A 23,917-nucleotide genomic window follows, 5' to 3' on the forward strand; every position below is an offset into this window, starting at 1 on the left:
GGGGCAGTGTGATTATTACTCTCTCTCTCTGTGCCGTGAGAGGGGGCAGTGTGATTATTACTCTCTCTCTCTGTGCCGTGAGAGGGGGCAGTGTGATTATTACTCTCTCTGTGCCGTGAGAGGGGGCTGTGTGATTATTACTCTCTCTCTGTGCCGTGAGAGGGGGCAGTGTGATTATTACTCTCTCTCTCTGTGCCGTGAGAGGGGGCTGTGTGATTATTACTCTCTCTCTCTGTGCCGTGAGAGGGGGCAGTGTGATTATTACTCTCTGTGCTGTGAGAGGGGGCAGTGTGATTATTACTCTCTCTCTCTGTGCCGTGAGAGGGGGCTGTGTGATTATTACTCTCTGTGCTGTGAGAGGGGGCAGTGTGATTATTACTCTCTCTGTGCCGTGAGAGGGGGCTGTGTGATTATTACTCTCTCTCTGTGCCGTGAGAGGGGGCAGTGTGATTATTACTCTCTCTCTCTGTGCCGTGAGAGGGGGCTGTGTGATTATTACTCTCTCTCTCTGTGCCGTGAGAGGGGGCAGTGTGATTATTACTCTCTCTGTGCTGTGAGAGGGGGCAGTGTGATTATTACTCTCTCTCTGTGCCGTGAGAGGGGGCAGTGTAATTATTACTCTCTCTGTGCCGTGAGAGGGGGTAGTGTGATTATTACTCTCTCTCTCTGTGCCGTGAGAGGGGGCTGTGTGATTATTACTCTCTCTCTCTGTGCCGTGAGAGGGGGCAGTGTGATTATTACTCTCTCTCTGTGCTGTGAGAGGGGGCAGTGTGATTATTACTCTCTCTGTGCCGTGAGAGGGGGCAGTGTGATTATTACTCTCTCTGTGCCGTGAGAGGGGGTAGTGTGATTATTACTCTCTCTCTCTGTGCTGTGAGAGGGGGCAGTGTGATTATTACTCTCTCTGTGCCGTGAGAGGGGGCTGTGTGATTATTACTCTCTCTCTCTGTGCCGTGAGAGGGGGCTGTGTGATTATTACTCTCTCTGTGCCGTGAGAGGGGGCAGTGTGATTATTACTCTCTCTCTCTGTGCCGTAAGAGGGGGCAGTGTGATTATTACTCTCTGTGCCGTGAGAGGGGGCAGTGTGATTATTACTCTCTCTCTCTGTGCCGTGAGAGGGGGCTGTGTGATTATTACTCTCTCTGTGCCGTGAGCGGGGGCAGTGTGATTATTACTCTCTCTCTCTGTGCCGTGACAGGGGGCTGTGTGATTATTACTCTCTCTCTCTGTGCCGTGAGCGGGGGCTGTGTGATTATTACTCTCTCTGTGCTGTGAGAGGGGGCAGTGTGATTATTACTCTCTCTCTGTGCCGTGAGAGGGGGCAGTGTGATTATTACTCTCTCTCTCTGTGCCGTGAGAGGGGGCAGTGTGATTATTACTCTCTCTGTGCTGTGAGAGGGGGCAGTGTGATTATTACTCTCTCTCTCTGTGCCGTGAGAGGGGGCTGTGTGATTATTACTCTCTCTCTGTGCCGTGAGAGGGAGCTGTGTGATTATTACTCTCTCTCTGTGCTGTGAGAGGGGGCTGTGTGATTATTACTCTCTCTCTATGCCGTGAGAGGGGGCAGTGTGATTATTACTCTCTGTGCCGTGAGAGGGGGCAGTGTGATTATTACTCTCTCTGTGCCGTGAGAGGGGGTAGTGTGATTATTACTCTCTCTCTCTGTGCTGTGAGAGGGGGCAGTGTGATTATTACTCTCTCTGTGCCGTGAGAGGGGGCTGTGTGATTATTACTCTCTCTGTGCCGTGAGAGGGGGCAGTGTGATTATTACTCTCTCTCTCTGTGCCGTGAGAGGGGGCAGTGTGATTATTACTCTCTGTGCCGTGAGAGGGGGCAGTGTGATTATTACTCTCTCTCTCTGTGCCGTGAGAGGGGGCTGTGTGATTATTACTCTCTCTGTGCCGTGAGCGGGGGCAGTGTGATTATTACTCTCTCTCTCTGTGCCGTGAGAGGGGGCAGTGTGATTATTACTCTCTCTGTGCCGTGAGAGGGGGCTGTGTGATTATTACTCTCTCTCTGTGCCGTGAGAGGGGGCAGTGTGATTATTACTCTCTCTCTCTGTGCCGTGAGAGGGGGCTGTGTGATTATTACTCTCTCTCTCTGTGCCGTGAGAGGGGGCAGTGTGATTATTACTCTCTGTGCTGTGAGAGGGGGCAGTGTGATTATTACTCTCTCTCTCTGTGCCGTGAGAGGGGGCTGTGTGATTATTACTCTCTGTGCTGTGAGAGGGGGCAGTGTGATTATTACTCTCTCTGTGCCGTGAGAGGGGGCTGTGTGATTATTACTCTCTCTCTGTGCCGTGAGAGGGGGCAGTGTGATTATTACTCTCTCTCTCTGTGCCGTGAGAGGGGGCTGTGTGATTATTACTCTCTCTCTCTGTGCCGTGAGAGGGGGCAGTGTGATTATTACTCTCTCTGTGCTGTGAGAGGGGGCAGTGTGATTATTACTCTCTCTCTGTGCCGTGAGAGGGGGCAGTGTAATTATTACTCTCTCTGTGCCGTGAGAGGGGGTAGTGTGATTATTACTCTCTCTCTCTGTGCCGTGAGAGGGGGCTGTGTGATTATTACTCTCTCTCTCTGTGCCGTGAGAGGGGGCAGTGTGATTATTACTCTCTCTCTGTGCTGTGAGAGGGGGCAGTGTGATTATTACTCTCTCTGTGCCGTGAGAGGGGGCAGTGTGATTATTACTCTCTCTGTGCCGTGAGAGGGGGTAGTGTGATTATTACTCTCTCTCTCTGTGCTGTGAGAGGGGGCAGTGTGATTATTACTCTCTCTGTGCCGTGAGAGGGGGCTGTGTGATTATTACTCTCTCTCTCTGTGCCGTGAGAGGGGGCTGTGTGATTATTACTCTCTCTGTGCCGTGAGAGGGGGCAGTGTGATTATTACTCTCTCTCTCTGTGCCGTAAGAGGGGGCAGTGTGATTATTACTCTCTGTGCCGTGAGAGGGGGCAGTGTGATTATTACTCTCTCTCTCTGTGCCGTGAGAGGGGGCTGTGTGATTATTACTCTCTCTGTGCCGTGAGCGGGGGCAGTGTGATTATTACTCTCTCTCTCTGTGCCGTGACAGGGGGCTGTGTGATTATTACTCTCTCTCTCTGTGCCGTGAGCGGGGGCTGTGTGATTATTACTCTCTCTGTGCTGTGAGAGGGGGCAGTGTGATTATTACTCTCTCTCTGTGCCGTGAGAGGGGGCAGTGTGATTATTACTCTCTCTCTCTGTGCCGTGAGAGGGGGCAGTGTGATTATTACTCTCTCTGTGCTGTGAGAGGGGGCAGTGTGATTATTACTCTCTCTCTCTGTGCCGTGAGAGGGGGCTGTGTGATTATTACTCTCTCTCTGTGCCGTGAGAGGGAGCTGTGTGATTATTACTCTCTCTCTGTGCTGTGAGAGGGGGCTGTGTGATTATTACTCTCTCTCTATGCCGTGAGAGGGGGCAGTGTGATTATTACTCTCTCTCTGTGCCGTGAGAGGGGGCAGTGTGATTATTACTCTCTCTCTGTGCCGTGAGAGGGGGCAGTGTGATTATTACTCTCTCTCTGTGCCGTGAGCGGGGGCTGTGTGATTATTACTCTCTCTGTGCTGTGAGAGGGGGCTGTGTGATTATTACTCTCTCTGTGCCGTGAGAGGGGGCTGTGTGATTATTACTCTCTCTCTCTCTCTCTGTGCCGTGAGAGGGGGCTGTGTGATTATTACTCTCTCTCTCTGTGCCGTGAGAGGGGGCAGTGTGATTATTACTCTCTGTGCTGTGAGAGAGGGCTGTGTGATTATTACTCTCTCTCTGTGCCGTGAGAGGGGGCAGTGTGATTATTATTCTCTCTCTCTGTGCCGTGAGAGGGGGCTGTGTGATTATTACTCTCTCTCTCTGTGCCGTGAGAGGGGGCAGTGTGATTATTACTCCCTCTCTCTGTGCCGTGAGAGGGGGCAGTGTGATTATTACTCTCTGTGCCGTGAGAGGGGGCTGTGTGATTATTACTCTCTCTCTCTGTGCCGTGAGAGGGGGCAGTGTGATTATTACTCTCTCTGTGCCGTGAGAGGGGGCTGTGTGATTATTACTCTCTCTGTGCTGTGAGAGGGGGCAGTGTGATTATTACTCTCTCGCTGTGCCGTGAGAGGGGGCAGTGTGATTATTACTCCCTCTCTCTGTGCCGTGAGAGGGGGCAGTGTGATTATTACTCTCTGTGCCGTGAGAGGGGGCTGTGTGATTATTACTCTCTCTCTCTGTGCCGTGAGAGGGGGCAGTGTGATTATTACTCTCTCTGTGCCGTGAGAGGGGGCTGTGTGATTATTACTCTCTCTGTGCTGTGAGAGGGGGCAGTGTGATTATTACTCTCTCTCTCTGTGCCGTGAGAGGGGGCAGTGGGATTATTACTCTCTCTCTCTCTGTGCCGTGAGAGGGAGCTGTGTGATTATTACTCTCTCTGTGCCGTGAGAGGGGGCAGTGTGATTATTACTCTCTCTCTCTGTGCCGTGAGAGGGGGCAGTGTGATTATTACTCTCTCTCTCTGTGCCGTGAGAGGGGGCTGTGTGATTATTACTCTCTCTCTCTGTGCCGTGAGAGGGGGCAGTGTGATTATTACTCTCTCTCTCTGTGCCGTGAGAGGGGGCTGTGTGATTATTACTCTCTGTGCCGTGAGAGGGGGCAGTGTGATTATTACTCTCTCTCTCTGTGCCGTGAGAGGGGGCAGTGTGATTATTACTCTCTCTCTCTGTGCTGTGAGAGGGAGCTGTGTGATTATTACTCTCTGTGCCGTGAGAGGGGGCTGTGTGATTATTACTCTCTGTGCCGTGAGAGGGGGCTGTGTGATTATTACTCTCTCTCTCTCTGTGCCGTGAGAGGGGGCTGTGTGATTATTACTCTCTCTCTCTCTCTGTGCCGTGAGAGGGGGCTGTGTGATTATTACTCTCTCTCTCTGTGCCGTGAGAGGGGGCAGTGTGATTATTACTCTCTATCTGTGCCGTGAGAGGGGCAGTGTGATTATTACTCTCTCTTTGCCGTGAGAGGGGGCAGTGTGATTATTACTCTCTGTGCTGTGAGAGGGGGCTGTGTGATTATTACTCTCTCTGTGCCGTGAGCGGGGGCAGTGTGATTATTACTCTCTCTCTCTGTGCCGTGAGAGGGGGCTGTGTGATTATTACTCTCTCTCTCTGTGCCGTGAGAGGGGGCTGTGTGATTATTACTCTCTGTGCCGTGAGAGGGGGCAGTGTGATTATTACTCTCTCTCTCTGTGCCGTGAGAGGGGGCAGTGTGATTATTACTCTCTCTCTCTGTGCCGTGAGAGGGGGCAGTGTGATTATTACTCTCTCTCTCTGTGCCGTGAGAGGGGGCAGTGTGATTATTACTCTCTCTCTCTGTGCCGTGAGAGGGGCAGTGTGATTATTACTCTCTCTCTCTGTGCCGTGAGAGGGGCAGTGTGATTATTACTCTCTCTCTCTGTGCCGTGAGAGGGGGCCGTGTGATTATTACTCTCTCTCTGTGCCGTGAGAGGGGGCCGTGTGATTATTACTCTCTCTGTGCCCCAGGAGGGGGGTAGTTTGATCATTGCAGCTGACCATTTATTTCGTTGCTCACTTGGTAGCTTCCGGGTCCCAGACCACGATGTCCGCGTCCGCCCCGGGGATGATACGCCCTTTTCGTGGGTACATGTTGTGAATCTTTGCAGCGTTGGAACTGGTAACGGCCACGAAACGGTTCTCATCCATCTTCCCCCCGACCTGCAAACACACAGAGACGTCCCTGGGTAACAGACTCACACAGGGACGGTCCCTGGGTAACAGACTCACACAGGGACGGTCCCTGGGTAACAGACTCACACAGAGACGGTCCCTGGGTAACAGACTCACACAGAGACGGTCCCTGGGTAACAGACTCACACAGGGACGGTCCCCGGGTAACAGACTCACACAGAGACGGTCCCCGGGTAACAGACTCACACAGAGACGGTCCCTGGGTAACAGACTCACACAGAGACGGTCCCTGGGTAACAGACTCACACAGAGACGGTCCCTGGGTAACAGACTCACACAGAGACGGTCCCTGGGTAACAGACTCACACAGAGACGGTCCCTGGGTAACAGACTCACACAGAGACGGTCCCTGGGTAACAGACTCACACAGAGACGTCCCTGGGTAACAGACTCACACAGAGACGGTCCCTGGGTAACAGACTCACACAGAGACGGCCCCTGGGTAACAGAGTCACACAGAGACGGTCCCTGGGTAACAGAGTCACACAGAGACGGTCCCTGGGTAAAAGACTCACACAGAGACGGTCCCTGGTTAACAGACTCACACAGAGACGGTCCCTGGGTAACAGACTCACACAGAGACGGTCCCTGGGTAACAGATTCACACAGAGACGGTCCCTGGGTAACAGACTCACACAGAGACGGTCCCTGGGTAACAGACTCACACAGAGACGTCCCTGGGTAACAGACTCACACAGAGACGGTCCCTGGGTAACAGACTCACACAGAGACGGTCCCTGGGTAACAGATTCACACAGAGACGGTCCCTGGGTAACAGACTCACACAGAAACGGTCCCTGGGTAACAGACTCACACAGAGACGGCCCCTGGGTAACAGACTCACACAGAGGCGGTCCCTGGGTAACAGATTCACACAGAGACGGTCTCTGGGTAACAGACTCACACAGAGACGGTCTCTGGGTAACAGACTCACACAGAGACGGTCCCTGGGTAACAGACTCACACAGAGACGTCCCTGGGTAACAGACTCACACAGAGACGGTCCCTGGGTAACAGACTCACACAGAGACAGCCCCTGGGTAACAGACTCACACAGAGACGGTCCCTGGGTAACAGACTCACACAGAGACGGTCCCTGGGTGACAGACTCACACGGAGACGGTCCCTGGGTAACAGAGTCACACAGAGACGGTCCGTGGGTAACTGAGTCACACGGTGACGGTCCCTGGGTAACAGACTCACACAGAGACGGTCCCTGGGTAACAGACTCACACAGAGACGGTCCCTGGGTAACAGACTCACACAGAGACGGTCCCTGGGTAACAGACTCACACAGAGACGGTCCCTGGGTAACAGACTCACACAGAGACGGTCCCCGGGTAACAGACTCACACAGAGACGGTCCCTGGGTAACAGACTCACACAGAGACGGTCCCTGGGTAACAGACTCACACAGAGACGGTCTCTGGGTAACAGACTCACACAGAGACGGTCCCTGGGTAACAGACTCACACAGAGACGGTCCCTGGGTAACAGACTCACACAGAGACGGTCCCTGGGTAACAGACTCACACAGAGACGGTCCCTGGGTAACAGAGTCACACAGAGACGGTCCCTGGGTAAGAGATTCACACAGAGACGGTCCCTGGGTAACAGACTCACACGGAGACGGTCCCTGGGTAACAGACTCACACAGAGACGGTCCCTGGGTAACAGACTCACACGGAGACGGTCCCTGGGTAACAGACTCACACAGAGACGGTCTCTGGGTAACAGACTCACACAGAGACGGTCCCTGGGTAACAGACTCACACAGAGACGGTCCCTGGGTAACAGACTCACACAGAGACGGTCCCTGGGTAAGAGATTCACACAGAGACGGTCCCTGGGTAACAGACTCACACGGAGACGGTCCCTGGGTAACAGACTCACACAGAGACGGTCCCTGGGTAACAGACTCACACAGAGACGGTCCCTAGGTAACAAACTCACACAGAGACGGTCCCTGGGTAACAGACTCACACAGAGACGTTCCCTGGGTAACAGACTCACACAGAGACGGTCCCTGGGTAACAGACTCACACAGAGACGGTCTCTGGGTAACAGACTCACACAGAGACGGTCCCTGGGTAACAGACTCACACAGGCGGGGACACTGTCCTCTTAGCATCTATTCCCGTTTATATACATTATTACGCTGGTTGGACCCTCTGATCTGTCAGTTTGTGTTATTACATTCAGTATCCCCCCCCCCCCCGTCCTTCCGTCCCCCCGGCTGCAGAGACGTCCGTACATCCATACGCCTTCCAGTGAAGCCGGACCTTCTCCAATGCACAGAGGTGTAGCAATGGGACATTACATTGCTCCCTTTCTAATTACGTGTCCTATTATTTATAGGGACCGTCCCTCCCCACGGCAGGACACTACTATGCACAGCTGGGCCTTAATGTCGCATTAGGAACCAAATGCATTGGAGCATTTATACAAAAGTCACCAAATCTATTTCATGATAAGACTGTTTGCAAGCTGGGGTATATGCCAGTCCCCCTCTGCTATGCTGTGATAAGACTGTTTGCAAGCTGGGGTATATGGCAGTCCCTCTCTGCTATGCTGTGTTTGACCAGCCACCCCCATAATTTGTTTAAACAGATTAAAGGGAAAGAACGATAATGACCAGATAACAGTTTGAATTATTCCTTTCAGTGCCGCAGGGTCGTACCACCTTCTGGCCACGGACACTTCCGCCACGTTTGCATCACGTGACCGCTCTTTTAGAGTATGTTCCAGACTGGAACTTCAAACCTGCTCCTTTGGACCCCAGTGCTGTGCATCACCACCACCTTGCAAGCAATTAGTTTATACATGTTCCTGTTACTCATAGTTAGGCTACAGAACCCGGGTCGAAGATGACACGTCTCTGTATGGTGGGGTGGGTACGTACCACGCCTCTCTCCCAGATGACGCTCATGCGGTCCTGCACTCCGCCCACCCCATGCGGTATCTTGGTGAAGTCCTCCTTGCCCATGGCTTTCTGTTTGGTGGTGAAGGTTCTGTGGTCTGAGGACACCACGTTGAGAGTGTCACTGGAGGGGAGAGAACAGTCATATCTCATAGTGCTGACACAGTATGCAGTACATGGAACACACAGAGCTACCGGGAACCTCTGGGGTCTGAGACTCAGGGGGAAGAGGGAGATTCCCTAAATATCTTCCCACTTCAAAGACAGGGGAATTGGCCAGCAGGTCAATCGCCTAAAGAAGACACCATAGAGAGAACAGGAACCTCTCTAATAGCATGTCTGAGATCAGATGCATTGTAAGGAACCCCAACCCTCTCTAATAGCGCGTCTGAGATCAGATGCATTGTAAGGAACCCCAACCCTCTCTAATAGCGCGTCTGAGATCAGATGCATTGTAAGGAACCCCAACCCTCTCTAATAGTGCGTCTGAGATCAGATGCATTGTAAGGAACCCCAACCCTCTCTAATAGCGTGTCTGAGATCAGATGCATTGTAAGGAACCACAACCCTCTCTAATAGCGCGTCTGAGATCAGATGCATTGTAAGGAATCCCAACCCTCTCTAATAGCGCATCTGAGATCAGATGCATTGTAAGGAACCCCAACCCTCTCTAATAGCGCTTCTGAGATCAGATGCATTGTAAGGAACCCCAACCCTCTCTAATAGCGCTTCTGAGATCAGATGCATTGTAAGGAACCCCAACCCTCTCTAATAGCGCGTCTGAGATCAGATGCATTGTAAGGAACCCCAACCCTCTCTAATAGCACGTCTGAGATCAGATGCATTGTAAGGAACCCTGACAATCTCTAATAGCGCATCGGTGATCAGATGCATTGTAAGGAACCCCAACCCTCTCTAATAGCGCCTCTGAGATCAGATGCATTGTAAGGAACCCCAACCTTCTCTAATAGCACGTCTGAGATCAGATGCATTGTAAGGAACCCCAACCCTGTCTAATATCGCGTCTGAGATCAGCTGCATTGTAAGGAACCCCAACTCTCTCTAATAGCGCTTCTGAGATCAGATGCATTGTAAGGAATCCCAACCCTCTCTAATAGCGCGTCTGAGATCAGATGCATTGTAAGGAACCCCAACTCTCTCTAATAGCGCGTCTGAGATCAGATGCATTGTAAGGAGCCCCAACCCTCTCTAATAGCGCGTCTGAGATCAGATGCATTGTAAGGAACCCCAACCCTCTCTAATAGCATGTCTGAGATCAGATGCATTGTAAGGAACCCCAACTCTCTCTAATAGCGCGTCTGAGATCAGATGCATTGTAAGGAGCCCCAACCCTCTCTAATAGCGCGTCTGAGATCAGATGCATTGTAAGGAACCCCAACCCTCTCTAATAGCGCGTCTGAGATCAGATGCATTGTAAGGAACCCCAACCCTCTCTAATAGCGCGTCTGAGATCAGATACATTGTAAGGAGCACCGACCCTCTCTAACAGCGTGTCTGAGATCAGATGCATTGTAAGGAACCCCAACCCTCTCTAATAGCGCGTCTGAGATCAGATGCATTGTAAGGAACCCCAACCCTCTCTAATAGCGCGTCTGAGATCAGATGCATTGTAAGGAACCCCAACCCTCTCTAATATCGCGTCTGAGATCAGATGCATTGTAAGGAACCCCAACCCTCTCTAATAGCGCGTCTGAGATCAGATACATTGTAAGGAGCACCGACCCTCTCTAACAGCGTGTCTGAGATCAGATGCATTGTAAGGAACCCCAACCCTCTCTAATAGCGCGTCTGAGATCAGATGCATTGTAAGGAACCCCAACCCTCTCTAATAGCGCGTCTGAGATCAGATGCATTGTAAGGAACCCCAACCCTCTCTAATATCGCGTCTGAGATCAGATGCATTGTAAGGAACCCCAACCCTCTCTAATAGCGCGTCTGAGATCAGATGCATTGTAAGGAACCCCAACCCTCTCTAATAGCGCGTCTGAGATCAGATGCATTGTAAGGAGCCCCAACCCTCTCTAATAGCGCGTCTGAGATCAGATGCATTGTAAGGAACCCCAACCCTCTCTAATAGCATGTCTGAGATCAGATGCATTGTAAGGAACCCCAACTCTCTCTAATAGCGCGTCTGAGATCAGATGCATTGTAAGGAGCCCCAACCCTCTCTAATAGCGCGTCTGAGATCAGATGCATTGTAAGGAACCCCAACCCTCTCTAATAGCGCGTCTGAGATCAGATGCATTGTAAGGAACCCCAACCCTCTCTAATAGCGCGTCTGAGATCAGATACATTGTAAGGAGCACCGACCCTCTCTAACAGCGTGTCTGAGATCAGATGCATTGTAAGGAACCCCAACCCTCTCTAATAGCGCGTCTGAGATCAGATGCATTGTAAGGAACCCCAACCCTCTCTAATAGCGCGTCTGAGATCAGATGCATTGTAAGGAACCCCAACCCTCTCTAATATCGCGTCTGAGATCAGATGCATTGTAAGGAACCCCAACCCTCTCTAATAGCGCGTCTGAGATCAGATGCATTGTAAGGAACCCCAACCCTCTCTAATAGCATGTCTGAGATCAGATGCATTGTAAGGAACCCCAACTCTCTCTAATATCGCGTCTGAGATCAGATGCATTGTAAGGAATCCCAACCCTCTCTAATAGCACGTCTGAGATCAGATGCATTGTAAGGAACCCCAACCCTCTCTAATAGCGCTTCTGAGATCAGCCAGCACCCACAAAGATGGCCACTACTTAGACCTGGTTTTCACTAAAAATTTCTCTCTCTCTGATTTCTCCATTTCCCCTTTTCCTCTCTCTGACCATCACCTCATCTCATTCTCTCTATCTCGCTTCTCAACTTCTCCACCTCCATCTACACCCCGGTTCTGCAGAAACCTGCGCTCTATTCACTTACCTGACTTTGAGTCCACGTTACACTCCTCCCTCTCCTCTCTCAGATCTGCTACAGACCCTGACAAACTGGTCAGGAACTACAACTCTGCCTTGTCCTCCTCTCTTGATCTACATGCCCCGCTTTCTCTCTGCCGCACTCGCCCTTTTAACCCTAGACCCTGGCTAAATTCCCACACGCGCATGCTGCGTTCCTCCACTCGTTCCTCTGAACGCCTCTGGAGGAAATCTCATACTCTCGCAGACTTCCTTCACTACAAATTTATGCTATCCTGTTTCAACTCTGCCCTCTCGCAAGCTAAACAAGCCTACTTTTCTTCACTAATCAACATGCACAAGTCTAACCCACGCCGACTGTTCTCTGTCTTTGATACTCTACTCAAACCACCCTCCGCTGCCTCTCCTTCCTCCATCTCCGCTCAGGACTTTGCTGACTATTTTAAGGAAAAGGTGGAATCCATACGTCAGAACATCCCCTCTGTTTCTTCCTCCCATCCTACACCTCTTCCTAACTCTCCTCCTGCCTTCCTTGACTCTTTTTCCACTGTCTCAGAGGAGGATGTGTCGCTGTTGATCGCCTCTTCTCCCTCTACCACTTGCCCTCTTGACCCCATTCCCTCCCATCTCCTAAAACCTCTTGCTCCTACTATAATCCCTACGCTCACGCACATTTTTAACTCCTCCCTCTGCTCTGGAACCTTTCCATCCTCCTTCAAACATGCAACAGTCATACCATTACTCAAAAACAGCAAGCTTGACCCTACCTGTCTTTCTAACTATCGGCCTGTCTCCCTCCTGCCTTTTGCCTCTAAACTCCTTGAACGTCTTGTATTCGCTCGCTTGCTCCATTTTCTCAACACCTATTCTCTCCTAGACCCTCTACAATCTGGCTTCCGTACTGCTCACTCCACGGAAACAGCCCTCACTAAAATAACTGACGACCTCCATGCTGCCAAAGACAGAGGTCATTACACTCTGCTCATATTACTCGACCTCTCTGCAGCATTTGACACCGTGGACCACCCTCTTCTCCTTCACATTCTCCATACTCTTGGCATTCGGAACAAAGCTCTATCCTGGATCTCATCCTACCTCTCCCATAGTATTTTCAGTGTCTCTTCTGCTAATACCTCCTCCTCCTCTATTGATCTCTCTGTGGGGGTACCCCAGGGCTCTGTCCTGGGACCTCTTCTCTTTTCTCTGTATACACTCTCTCTAGGTGACCTAATAACATCTTTTGGGTTTAATTATCACCTCTATGCTGACGACACACAAATATATTTCTCAACACCCGACCTTACACCTACTGTACAAACCAAAGTTTCTGAATGTCTCTCTGCTATATCATCCTGGATGGCCCTCCGCCGCCTTAAACTCAACATGGCTAAAACAGAGCTCCTCATACTTCCTCCCAAACCTGGCCCTACTACCTCCTTCCACATTACTGTTGGAACTACGATCATTCACCCAGTAGCCCAAGCACGCTGCCTTGGGGTCACACTCGACTCCTCTCTCACATTTGCCCCTCACATTCAAAACATTTCTAAAACCTGTCGCTTTTTCCTCCGCAATATAACAAAGATACGCCCTTTCCTCTGTTGCTCGACTGCTAAAACTCTGACTCAGGCCCTCATTCTCTCCCGTCTTGATTACTGTAACCTCCTGCTGTCCGGCCTTCCTGCCTCTCACCTGTCTCCCCTACAATCTATCCTTAACGCTGCTGCCAGAATCACTCTACTCTTTCCTAGATCTGTCTCAGCATCTCCCCTCATGAAATCGCTCTCCTGGCTTCCGATCAAATCCCGCATCTCACACTCCATTCTTCTCCTCACTTTTAAAGCTTTACACTCTTCTGCCAATCCTTACATCTCAGCCCTAATTTCTCGTTATGCACCATCCAGACTCTTGCGTTCTTCTCAAGGATGTCTTCTTTCTACCCCCTTTGTATCTAAAGCCCTCTCCCGCCTTAAACCTTTTTCATTGACTGCCCCTCACCTCTGGAATGCCCTTCCCCTCAGTACCCGACTAGCACCCTCTCTATCCACCTTTAAGACCCACCTTAAGACACACTTGCTTAAAGAAGCATATGAATAGGACTGTGGCTATTCTGAACACATGGCACATAAAGCTTGGCCCCCTGCAGATGCACTTACCAGAACTCCCTCTTACTGTCTCTGTACGTTCTCCCTACCTACCAATTAGACTGTAAGCTCCTCGGAGCAGGGACTCCTCTTCCTTAATGTCTAAAGCACTTATTCCCATGATCTGTTATTTATATTATCTGTTATTTATTGGATTACCACATGTATTACTGCTGTGAAGCGCTATGTACATTAATGGCGCTATATAAATAAAGACATACAATACAATACAATAGATGCATTGTAAGGAACCCCAACCCTCTCTAATAGCGCGTCTGAGATCAGATGCATTGTAAGGAACCCCAACCCTCCCTAATAGCACATCTGAGATCAGATGCATTGTAAGGAACCACAATCCTCCCTAATTGCGCGTCTGAGATCAGATGCATTGTAAGGAATCCCAACCCTCTCTAATAGCGCGTCTGAGATCAGATGCATTGTAAGGAACCCCAACTCTCTCTAATAGCGCGTCTGAGATCAGATGCATTGTAAGGAGCCCCAACCCTCTCTAATAGCGCGTCTGAGATCAGATGCATTGTAAGGAACCCCAACCCTCTCTAATAGCATGTCTGAGATCAGATGCATTGTAAGGAACCCCAACCCTCTCTAATAGCGTGTCTGAGATCAGATACATTGTAAGGAGCACCGACCCTCTCTAATAGCACGTCTGAGATCAGATGCATTGTAAGGAACCCTGACAATCTCTAATAGCGCATCGGTGATCAGATGCATTGTAAGGAACCCCAACCCTCTCTAATAGCGCCTCTGAGATCAGATGCATTGTAAGGAACCCCAACCTTCTCTAATAGCACGTCTGAGATCAGATGCATTGTAAGGAACCCCAACCCTCTCTAATATCGCGTCTGAGATCAGATGCATTGTAAGGAACCCCAACTCTCTCTAATATCGCGTCTGAGATCAGATGCATTGTAAGGAATCCCAACCCTCTCTAATAGCGCGTCTGAGATCAGATGCATTGTAAGGAACCCCAACCCTCTCTAATAGCGCTTCTGAGATCAGATGCATTGTAAGGAACCCCAACCCTCTCTAATAGCGCGTCTGAGATCAGATGCATTGTAAGGAACCCCAACCCTCTCTAATAGCACATCTGAGATCAGATGCATTGTAAGGAATCCCAACCCTCTCTAATAGCGGGTCTGAGATCAGATGCATTGTAAGGAACCCCAACCCTCTCTAATAGCATGTCTGAGATCAGATGCATTGTAAGGAACCCCAACCCTCTCTAATAGCGTGTCTGAGATCAGATACATTGTAAGGAGCACCGACCCTCTCTAATAGCACGTCTGAGATCAGATGCATTGTAAGGAACCCTGACAATCTCTAATAGCGCATCGGTGATCAGATGCATTGTAAGGAACCCCAACCCTCTCTAATAGCGCCTCTGAGATCAGATGCATTGTAAGGAACCCCAACCTTCTCTAATAGCACGTCTGAGATCAGATGCATTGTAAGGAACCCCAACCCTCTTTAATATCGCGTCTGAGATCAGATGCATTGTAAGGAACCCCAACCCTCTCTAATAGCGCGTCTGAGATCAGCTGCATTGTAAGGAACCCCAACCCTCTCTAATAGCGCGTCTGAGATCAGATGCATTGTAAGAAACCCCAACCCTCTCTAATATCGCGTCTGAGATCAGATGCATTGTAAGGAACCCCAACCCTCTCTAATAGCGCGTCTGAGATCAGATGCATTGTAAGGAACCCCAACCCTCTCTAATAGCGCGTCTGAGATCAGATGCATTGTAAGAAACCCCAACCCTCTCTAATAGCGCGTCTGAGATCAGATGCATTGTAAGGAACCCCAACCCTCTCTAATAGCGCGTCTGAGATCAGCTGCATTGTAAGGAACCCCAACTCTCTCTAATAGCATGTCTGAGATCAGATGCATTGTAAGGAACCCAACCCTCTCTAATAGCGCGTCTGAGATCAGCTGCATTGTAAGGAACCCCAACCCTCTCTAATAGCGCGTCTGAGATCAGCTGCATTGTAAGGAACCCCAACTCTCTCTAATAGCGCGTCTGAGATCAGATGCATTGTACATTTTTCTGTATTTGGCACCATTTTAAAATGACCTGAATATTGCAGGGACCCTTTAGGGATGCCGGGGAACCCTGCTGAAAAACACTGCATTATGCACATTATCCCCTCTCTCATTATCTCTGATTTGCGATCTCTTTAGTGTCTCCTTTGTCTCTATGGGAAATGGTCGTCCTGGCCCGCGGCATTAACCAGCGGCAAAGCTCTTCCCTGTAACCTGTGCCGGCTCGTATACAGGCTGTTTTACCTCTCAGAAAAGGGAGTTCTCAGACAATGCAGACGGGGTGCGTTTCAGGTATTAACTTCAAGCAAATATAAAGCGCTCGTCCTATTTCTCCTTTTAAGCGAGACCTTGATGTATACATAAAAGTGACGGGGTGACTGTCACCTTCACTTTACGCAATAAGTGGAGGTCTCGCAGGACTTAAGGAAGAAGCGAATGGAATGAGGGTTACGTTGGTTTGGTTTGGTGTGTGCGTCACATACTTACTGCATATTGTTACATTCTGCTATACTATACTCTTGCGTTCTTCTCAAGGATGTCTTCTTTCTACCCCCTTTGTATCTAAAGCCCTCTCCCGCCTTAAACCTTTTTCACTGACTGCCCCACACCTCTGGAATGCCCTTCCCCTCAATACCCGACTAGCACCCTCTCTATCCACCTTTAAGACCCACCTTAAGACACACTTGCTTAAAGAAGCATATGAATAGCACTGTGGATATTCTGAACACGATACATAAAGCTTGGCCCCCTGCAGACGCACTTACCAGAACTCCCTCATACTGTCTCTGTACGTTCTCCCTACCTACCAATTAGATTGTAAGCTCCTCGGGGCAGGGACTCCTCTTCCTTAATGTTACTTTTATGTTTGAAGCACTTATTCCCATGCTGTGTTATTTATATTATCTGTTATTTATTTGATTACCACATGTATTACTACTGTGAAGCGCTATGTACATTAATGGCGCTATATAAATAAAGACATACAATACAATACAATACTGCTATACTGCTGTACTGCTGTACTAAGGGATTGTGTGACTGGGGCCCCACCCCATGTTGGGAAATAACCCGTAGTTGTGTTATATTGTTCCACGAGTGTAACATTGAACCTCCTCATTTCCATGGCTGGGGTTCGGGAAATGGCGCTGCTCGGGCTGTGTAAACGTCAGGAGCTGAATGTAACCAGATTGTTTTGCAGAGTACGGGATGTGTGTAAATGTATTTACACTGTAATCACATATAGCCCTTATATATCTACTCCACCCGCCCTCCAACCCTATTGGGATCAGCAGTGCGGCTGGACCATACCTCCACCCTGAGGCACACTCCCCCCCTGAGGCACACTCACCCCCGAGGCACACTCCCCCCCCCCTGAGGCACACATCCCCCCCTGAAGCACAAATCCCCCCCCTGAGGCACACATCCCCCCCCTAAGGCACACATCCCCCCCCCTGAGGAAGCACACTCCCCCACCCTGAGGCACACATCCCCCCCCTAAGGCACACATCCCCCCCCTGAAGCACAAATCCCCCCCCCTGAGGAAGCACACTCCCCCACCCTGAGGCACACATCCCCCCCCCTGAGGCACACTCCTCCCCCCTGAGGCACACTCTCCCCCCCCCCCCCAGAGGCACACATCACCCCCTGAGGCACACTCCTCCCCCCTGAGGCACACTCCTCCCCCCTGAGGCACACTCCCCCACCCTGAGGCACACATCACCCCCCTGAGGCACACTCCCCCACCCTGAGGCACACATCACCCCCCTGAGGCACACTCCTCCCCCCTGAGGCACACTCCTCCCCCCTGAGGCACACTCCCCCCCCCCCTGAGGCACACATCACCCCCCTGAGGAACACTCCTCCCCCCTGAGGCACACTCCCCCCCCCTGAGGCACACTCCCCCACCCTGAGGCACACATCACCCCCCTGAGGCACACTCCTCCCCCTGAGGCACACTCCCCCACCCTGAGGCACACATCACCCCCCTGAGGCACACTCCCCCCCCCCTGAGGCACACTCCCCCCCCCTGAGGCACACATCCCCCCCCCCCCTGAGGCACACCCCCCCCCCTGAGGAAAACCTCCCCCACCCTCTGAGACAGACTCCGCCACCCCCTGAGACACAATCCCCCACCCCTGGGGCACACTCCCCCACCCCTGGGGCGCACACTCCCCCACCCCTGGGGCACACATCCCCGACCCCTGGGGCACACATCCCCCCTCCCTCCCCCTCCTGAGGCACACATCCCCCCCCTGAGGCACACATCCCCCTCTGAGGCACACATCCCCCCCCTGAGGCACACTTCCTCCACCCTGAGGCACACTCCCCCCCCCCCCCCCCTGAGGCACACTCCCGCACCCTGAGGCACACCCCTCCCTGAGGCACACATCCCCCCCCCCCCTGAGGCACACATCACCCCCCTGAGACACACTCCCCCACCTTGAAGCTCACTCCCCCCACCCTGAGGCACACTTCCTCCACCCTGAGGCACCCCCCCCCCGAGGCACACACTCCCCCCCCCCCGAGGCACATATCCCCCCCCTGAGGCACACCCCCCGAGGCACACATCCCCCCCCCCTGAGGCACACTCCCCCCCCCCCCTGAGGCACACATCCCCCACCCCTGAGGCACAAATCACCCCCCTGAGACACACTCCCCCACCTTGAAGCTCACTCCCCCCACCCTGAGGCACACTTCCTCCAACCTGAGGCACACTCCCCCCCCCCCTGAGGCACACATCCCCCCCCTGAGGCACACCCCCCCCTGAGGCACACATCCCCCCCCCCCTGAGGCACACCCCCCCCTGAGGCACACATCCCCCCCCTGAGGCACACCCCCCCTGAAGCACACTTCCTCCACCCTGAGGCACACTCCCCCCCGATGTATACTCCCACAATGAGCAGCCACTTATTCCCAGTAGAGTGTAAGCTCCCAGGATCAGGGCCCTCATTCCCTCCTGTATCAGTTTGCCTGTAACTCTGTACATATATGTGTATGTAATTATCTCCGTGCCCGCGTTGTACCGCGCTGTGCATATGTTGGTGCTTTACAGAGAAACGATGATGATAATAATATACGCAGGTTACAAAGTCCCGCGGCCCGCGCTGAGGCTGGGCGACCCCTTACTTGGCCAGCAAGCCCATGAGGTAGTTGGGTGTGTTGGTGTCCAGTCGGAGCGGGGGGACCGTGACGTAGGCGGCTGCGTGAGACCAGTCCTGGTGGTAGTAGTGAAGCCCGCTCAGGGTGGCGTGAGCTGTGGTGGTCTCGCCGTACACAATCTTACCTGGGAGAAGGAAGAAGACAAGTTCTCACTGTGCATGTCTACATGTGACATGTGTCCTGACTAATGTGTGTGTGTGTGTGTGTGTGTGTGTGCATCTCTCCTAAATGTGGGCCTTTATGTGACCCCCGCGGTTAGGGAGCCGTGCTGTATAGTGTGACCCGCGGTTAGGGAGCCGTGCTGTATAGTGTGACCCGCGGTTAGGGAGCCGTGCTGTATAGTGTGACACGCGGTTAGGGAGCCGTGCTGTATAGTGTGACCCGCGGTTAGGGAGCCGTGCTGTATAGTGTGACACGCGGTTAGGGAGCCGTGCTGTAGTGTGTGACACGCGGTTAGGGAGCCGTGCTGTATAGTGTGACCCGCGGTTAGGGAGCCGTGCTGTATAGTGTGACCCGCGGTTAGGGAGCCGTGCTGTATAGTGTGACCCGCGGTTAGGGAGCCGTGCTGTAGTGTGTGACACGCGGTTAGGGAGCCGTGCTGTATAGTGTGACACGCGGTTAGGGAGACGTGCTGTATAGTGTGACCCGCGGTTAGGGAGCCGTGCTGTATAGTGTGACCCGCGGTTAGGGAGCCGTGCTGTATAGTGTGACCCGCGGTTAGGGAGCCGTGCTGTATAGTGTGACCCGCGGTTAGGGAGCCGTGCTGTATAGTGTGACCCGCGGTTAGGGAGCCGTGCTGTATAGTGTGACACGCGGTTAGGGAGCCGTGCTGTATAGTGTGACCCGCGGTTAGGGAGCCGTGCTGTATAGTGTGACCCGTGGTTAGGGAGCCGTGCTGTATAGTGTGACCCGCGGTTAGGGAGCCGTGCTGTATAGTGTGACCCGCGGTTAGGGAGCCGTGCTGTATAGTGTGACCCGCGGTTAGGGAGCCGTGCTGTATAGTGTGACCCGCGGTTAGGGAGCCGTGCTGTATAGTGTGACCCGCGGTTAGGGAGCCGTGCTGTATAGTGTGACCCGCGGTTAGGGAGCCGTGCTGTATAGTGTGACCCGCGGTTAGGGAGCCGTGCTGTATAGTGTGACCCGCGGTTAGGGAGCCGTGCTGTATAGTGTGACCCGCGGTTAGGGAGCCGTGCTGTATAGTGTGACCCGCGGTTAGGGAGCCGTGCTGTATAGTGTGACCCGCGGTTAGGGAGCCGTGCTGTATAGTGTGACCCGCGGTTAGGGAGCCGTGCTGTATAGTGTGACACGCGGTTAGGGAGCCGTGCTGTATAGTGTGACCCGCGGTTAGGGAGCCGTGCTGTATAGTGTGACCCGCGGTTAGGGAGCCGTGCTGTAGCGTGTGACCCGCGGTTAGGGAGCCGTGCTGTATAGTGTGACCCGCGGTTAGGGAGCCGTGCTGTATAGTGTGACCCGCGGTTAGGGAGCCGTGCTGTATAGTGTGACCCGCGGTTAGGGAGCCGTGCTGTATAGTGTGACCCGCGGTTAGGGAGCCGTGCTGTAGTGTGACCCGCGGTTAGGGAGCCGTGCTGTATATTGTGACACGCGGTTAGGGAGCCGTGCTGTATAATGTGACCCGCGGTTAGGGAGCCGTGCTGTATAATGTGACCCGCGGTTAGGGAGCCGTGCTGTATATTGTGACACGCGGTTAGGGAGCCGTGCTGTAGTGTGACCCGCGGTTAGGGAGCCGTGCTGTATATTGTGACACGCGGTTAGGGAGCCGTGCTGTATATTGTGACACGCGGTTAGGGAGCCGTGCTGTAGTGTGACCCGCGGTTAGGGAGCCGTGCTGTATAGTGTGACCCGCGGTTAGGGAGCCGTGCTGTAGCGTGTGACATGCTGTTAGGGAGCCATGCTGTAGCGTGTGACACGCGGTTAGGGAGCCGTGCTGTAGCGTGTGACCCGCGGTTAGGGCGCCGTGCTGTAGCGTGTGACCCGCGGTATCATGGAACGCTATGGTTGTCCTTATCTGCGGCGCCTGCATTACTGCCCCTCTGCACAACAATAATCCCCTCTTTCTAAATCCTCTCTGCCCCTCTCTTTCCTTTCACCTGATGTCCTGTCTCTTAGTGACGTGTCTCTCCCCCACGTGTCTCTGCCCCACGTGTCTCTGCCCCACGTGTCTCTGCCCCACGTGTCTCTGCCCCACGTGTCTCTGCCCCACGTGTCTCTGCCCCACGTGTCTCTGCCCCACGTGTCTCTGCCCCACGTGTCTCTGCCCCACGTGTCTCTGCCCCACTTACAGATACAGATGTAGGAAGAGAGACTGTCTCTGGCACTGGGGTAAATGGCCTTTACACGGCTGCCCCGGTGCTGAAGGTATAACGCGGCGGGGGGTCCAATCCTTAAGTATGGACCCCCCCAGCAGCTTGACCGCAGTATACACTGACCCCGGAGCCGTGGTTTCACGCTTTCCCAGCGGCGGCCCCGGAGACAGTAAGTCTCGCTACCGCTACACGCTGTATTCTGTGACGCAGGGTGGGAGAGCGCGGCAGAGTCTGACCAGTCTCACCTTGCATCTTGGCCGAGGCGATGACATCACCGGCTGACACGCTGGACACATTCACCAGATACAAAGGACAGAAGCTCTAAGGAGGAGAGATAAGGAGGAGAGATAAGGAGGAGGTTACCAGAGCCAGATACACACCGGGGCACAATCAGGGTGCGGCAGAGAACAACTACAGGAAAACCAAGGAGACGGATGTGACATGCAGATATGCAGGAATAACATGTGTGTGTGTGTGTGAGTGACATGCAGATGTGCAGGAATAACGTGTGTGTGTGTGTGTGTGTGTGTGTGTGTGTGTGTGTGTGTGTGTGTGTGTGTGTGTGTGTGTGTGTGTGTGTGTGTGTGTGTGACATGCAGGAATAACGTGTGTGACATGCAGATATGCAGGAATAACATGTGTGACATGCAGATATGCAGGAATAACATGTGTGTGTGACATGCAGATATGCAGGAATAAAACGTGTGAGATGCAGATATGCAGGAATAACGTGTGTGTGTGACATGCAGATATGCAGGAATAACGTGTGTGAGATGCAGAAATGCAGGAATAACGTGTGTGTGTGTGTGTGTGTGTGTGTGTGTGTGTGTGTGTGTGTGTGTGTGTGTGTGTGTGTGTGTGTGTGTGTGTGTGTGTGTGTGTGTCATGCAGATATGCAGGAATAACAATGCAGGAATAACGTGTGTGTGTGTGTGTGTGTGTGTGTGTGTGTGTGTGTGTGTTGTGTGTGTGTGTGTGTGTGTGTGTGTGTGTGTGTGTGTGTGTGTGTGTGTCATGCAGATATGCAGGAATAACATGTGTGAGATGCAGATATGCAGGAATAACACGTGTGATATGCAGATATGCAGGAATAATGTGTGTGACATGCAGATATGCAGGAATAACACGTGTGAGATGCAGATATGCAGGAATAACGTGTGTGACATGCAGATATGCAGGAATAACACGTGTCACCTGCAGACTATGCAGGAATAACACGTGTGACATGCAGATATGCAGGAATAACGTGTGTGACATGCAGATATGCAGGAATAACGTGTGTGACATGCAGATATGCAGGAACAACACGTGTGTGACATGCAGATATGCAGGAATAACGTGTGTGACATGCAGATATGCAGGAACAACACGTGTGTGACATGCAGATATGCAGGAATAACGTGTGTGACATACAGATATGTAGGAATAATATGCGGGTGACAAGCAGGAATAACGTGTGTGACATGCAGATATGCAGGAACAACACGTGTGTGACATGCAGATATGCAGGAATAACACGTGTGTGACATGCAGATATGCAGGAATAACACGTGTGTGACATGCAGATATGCAGGAATAACATGTGTGTGTGTGACATGCAGATATGCAGGAATAACATGTGTGAGATGCAGATATGCAGGAATAACATGTGTGACATGCAGATATGTAGGAATAACATGCGTGTGACATGTAGATATGCAGCAATAACGTGTGTGACATGCAGATATGCAGGAATAACATGCGTGTGAGACATGCAGATATGGAGGAATAACCCGTGTGATTGCAGATATGCAGGAATAACATACAGTAGGGTACAATGGTACATACACAAACCATACAGACAGGGCACCAAAGACAGATACGTACGAGAAGTGTGCGGGGAAACACACACACACACACACACACACACACACTGACATAACATAACAATACATTAATCCTTAGAGTGACAGATACACAGATATGCCAATCGCAGGGAAAGAAAGACAGATACCTGTGACAGGCACAAACAGAGCAGTCACAGGTGGGACATGCGCTATGCACACAGAAACACAGACAGGCAAGATTACACACACAGATACAGAGAAACATACACACACACAGACACACACACACACGATTACAATACCATACCACAGAGAAACACACAGGCCAAGAAACAAAATGCACAGTCAGAGTGACACCGGGAGAGCAGGGATACGGCACTGGCGCTCACCCTGTTGGCGATGGTAATGACTCTGTGCACGGCCTCTGCTTCCAGCTGTTTGTCAGGTGAGAGAGAGGAGAGCAGAGAGAGGGAGAGAGAGAGAGAGAGAGAGAAGAGGGCAGGCAGAGAGGAGAGGAGGGTGGGAGGAGGCAGAGAGGAGAGGAGGGTGGGAGGGCAGAGAGGAGAGGAGGACAGAGAGGAGAGGAGGACAGAGAGGAGAGGGAGGCAGAGAGGGGAGGGGCGACGGCAGGGAGAGAGGAGGGCAGATAGGGGAGGAGTGCGGCAGAGAGGGGAGGAATGCGGCAGAGAGGGGAGGAGTGCGGCAGAGAGGGGAGGAGTGCGGCAGAGAGGGGAGGAGTGCGGCAGAAAGAGATACCGGGTTATTACAGGAAATATTTCTAGAGCATATCCCACCCAGCCCACTCAGT

At 52.2% G+C, this 23,917-nt stretch overlaps 1 protein-coding gene across 3 annotated transcripts in view; it reads right to left on the reverse strand.

Moving 5' to 3' along the window:
- Positions 1–23,917, reverse strand: part of DPYSL5 (dihydropyrimidinase like 5) — a 177,655-nt gene that overhangs the window by 81,116 nt on the left and 72,622 nt on the right. For all 3 annotated transcript variants that reach the window (XR_012800850.1, XR_012800849.1, XM_075595313.1), the window contains exons 6-10: positions 23,499–23,543; positions 21,529–21,604; positions 18,927–19,083; positions 8,646–8,787; positions 5,568–5,710 (exon numbers count right to left, since the gene is read on the reverse strand). Coding sequence is in view for 1 of the 3 variants with exons in the window: in XM_075595313.1 (XP_075451428.1) it covers positions 5,568–5,710; positions 8,646–8,787; positions 18,927–19,083; positions 21,529–21,604; positions 23,499–23,543 (563 nt within the window). In the remaining 2 variants the exon portion in view is untranslated. The remainder of the gene's footprint in view (positions 1–5,567; positions 5,711–8,645; positions 8,788–18,926; positions 19,084–21,528; positions 21,605–23,498; positions 23,544–23,917) is intronic.

This window comes from Ascaphus truei, chromosome 4 (genome assembly GCF_040206685.1).
Source record: "Ascaphus truei isolate aAscTru1 chromosome 4, aAscTru1.hap1, whole genome shotgun sequence".
NCBI lineage: Eukaryota > Metazoa > Chordata > Amphibia > Anura > Ascaphidae > Ascaphus > Ascaphus truei.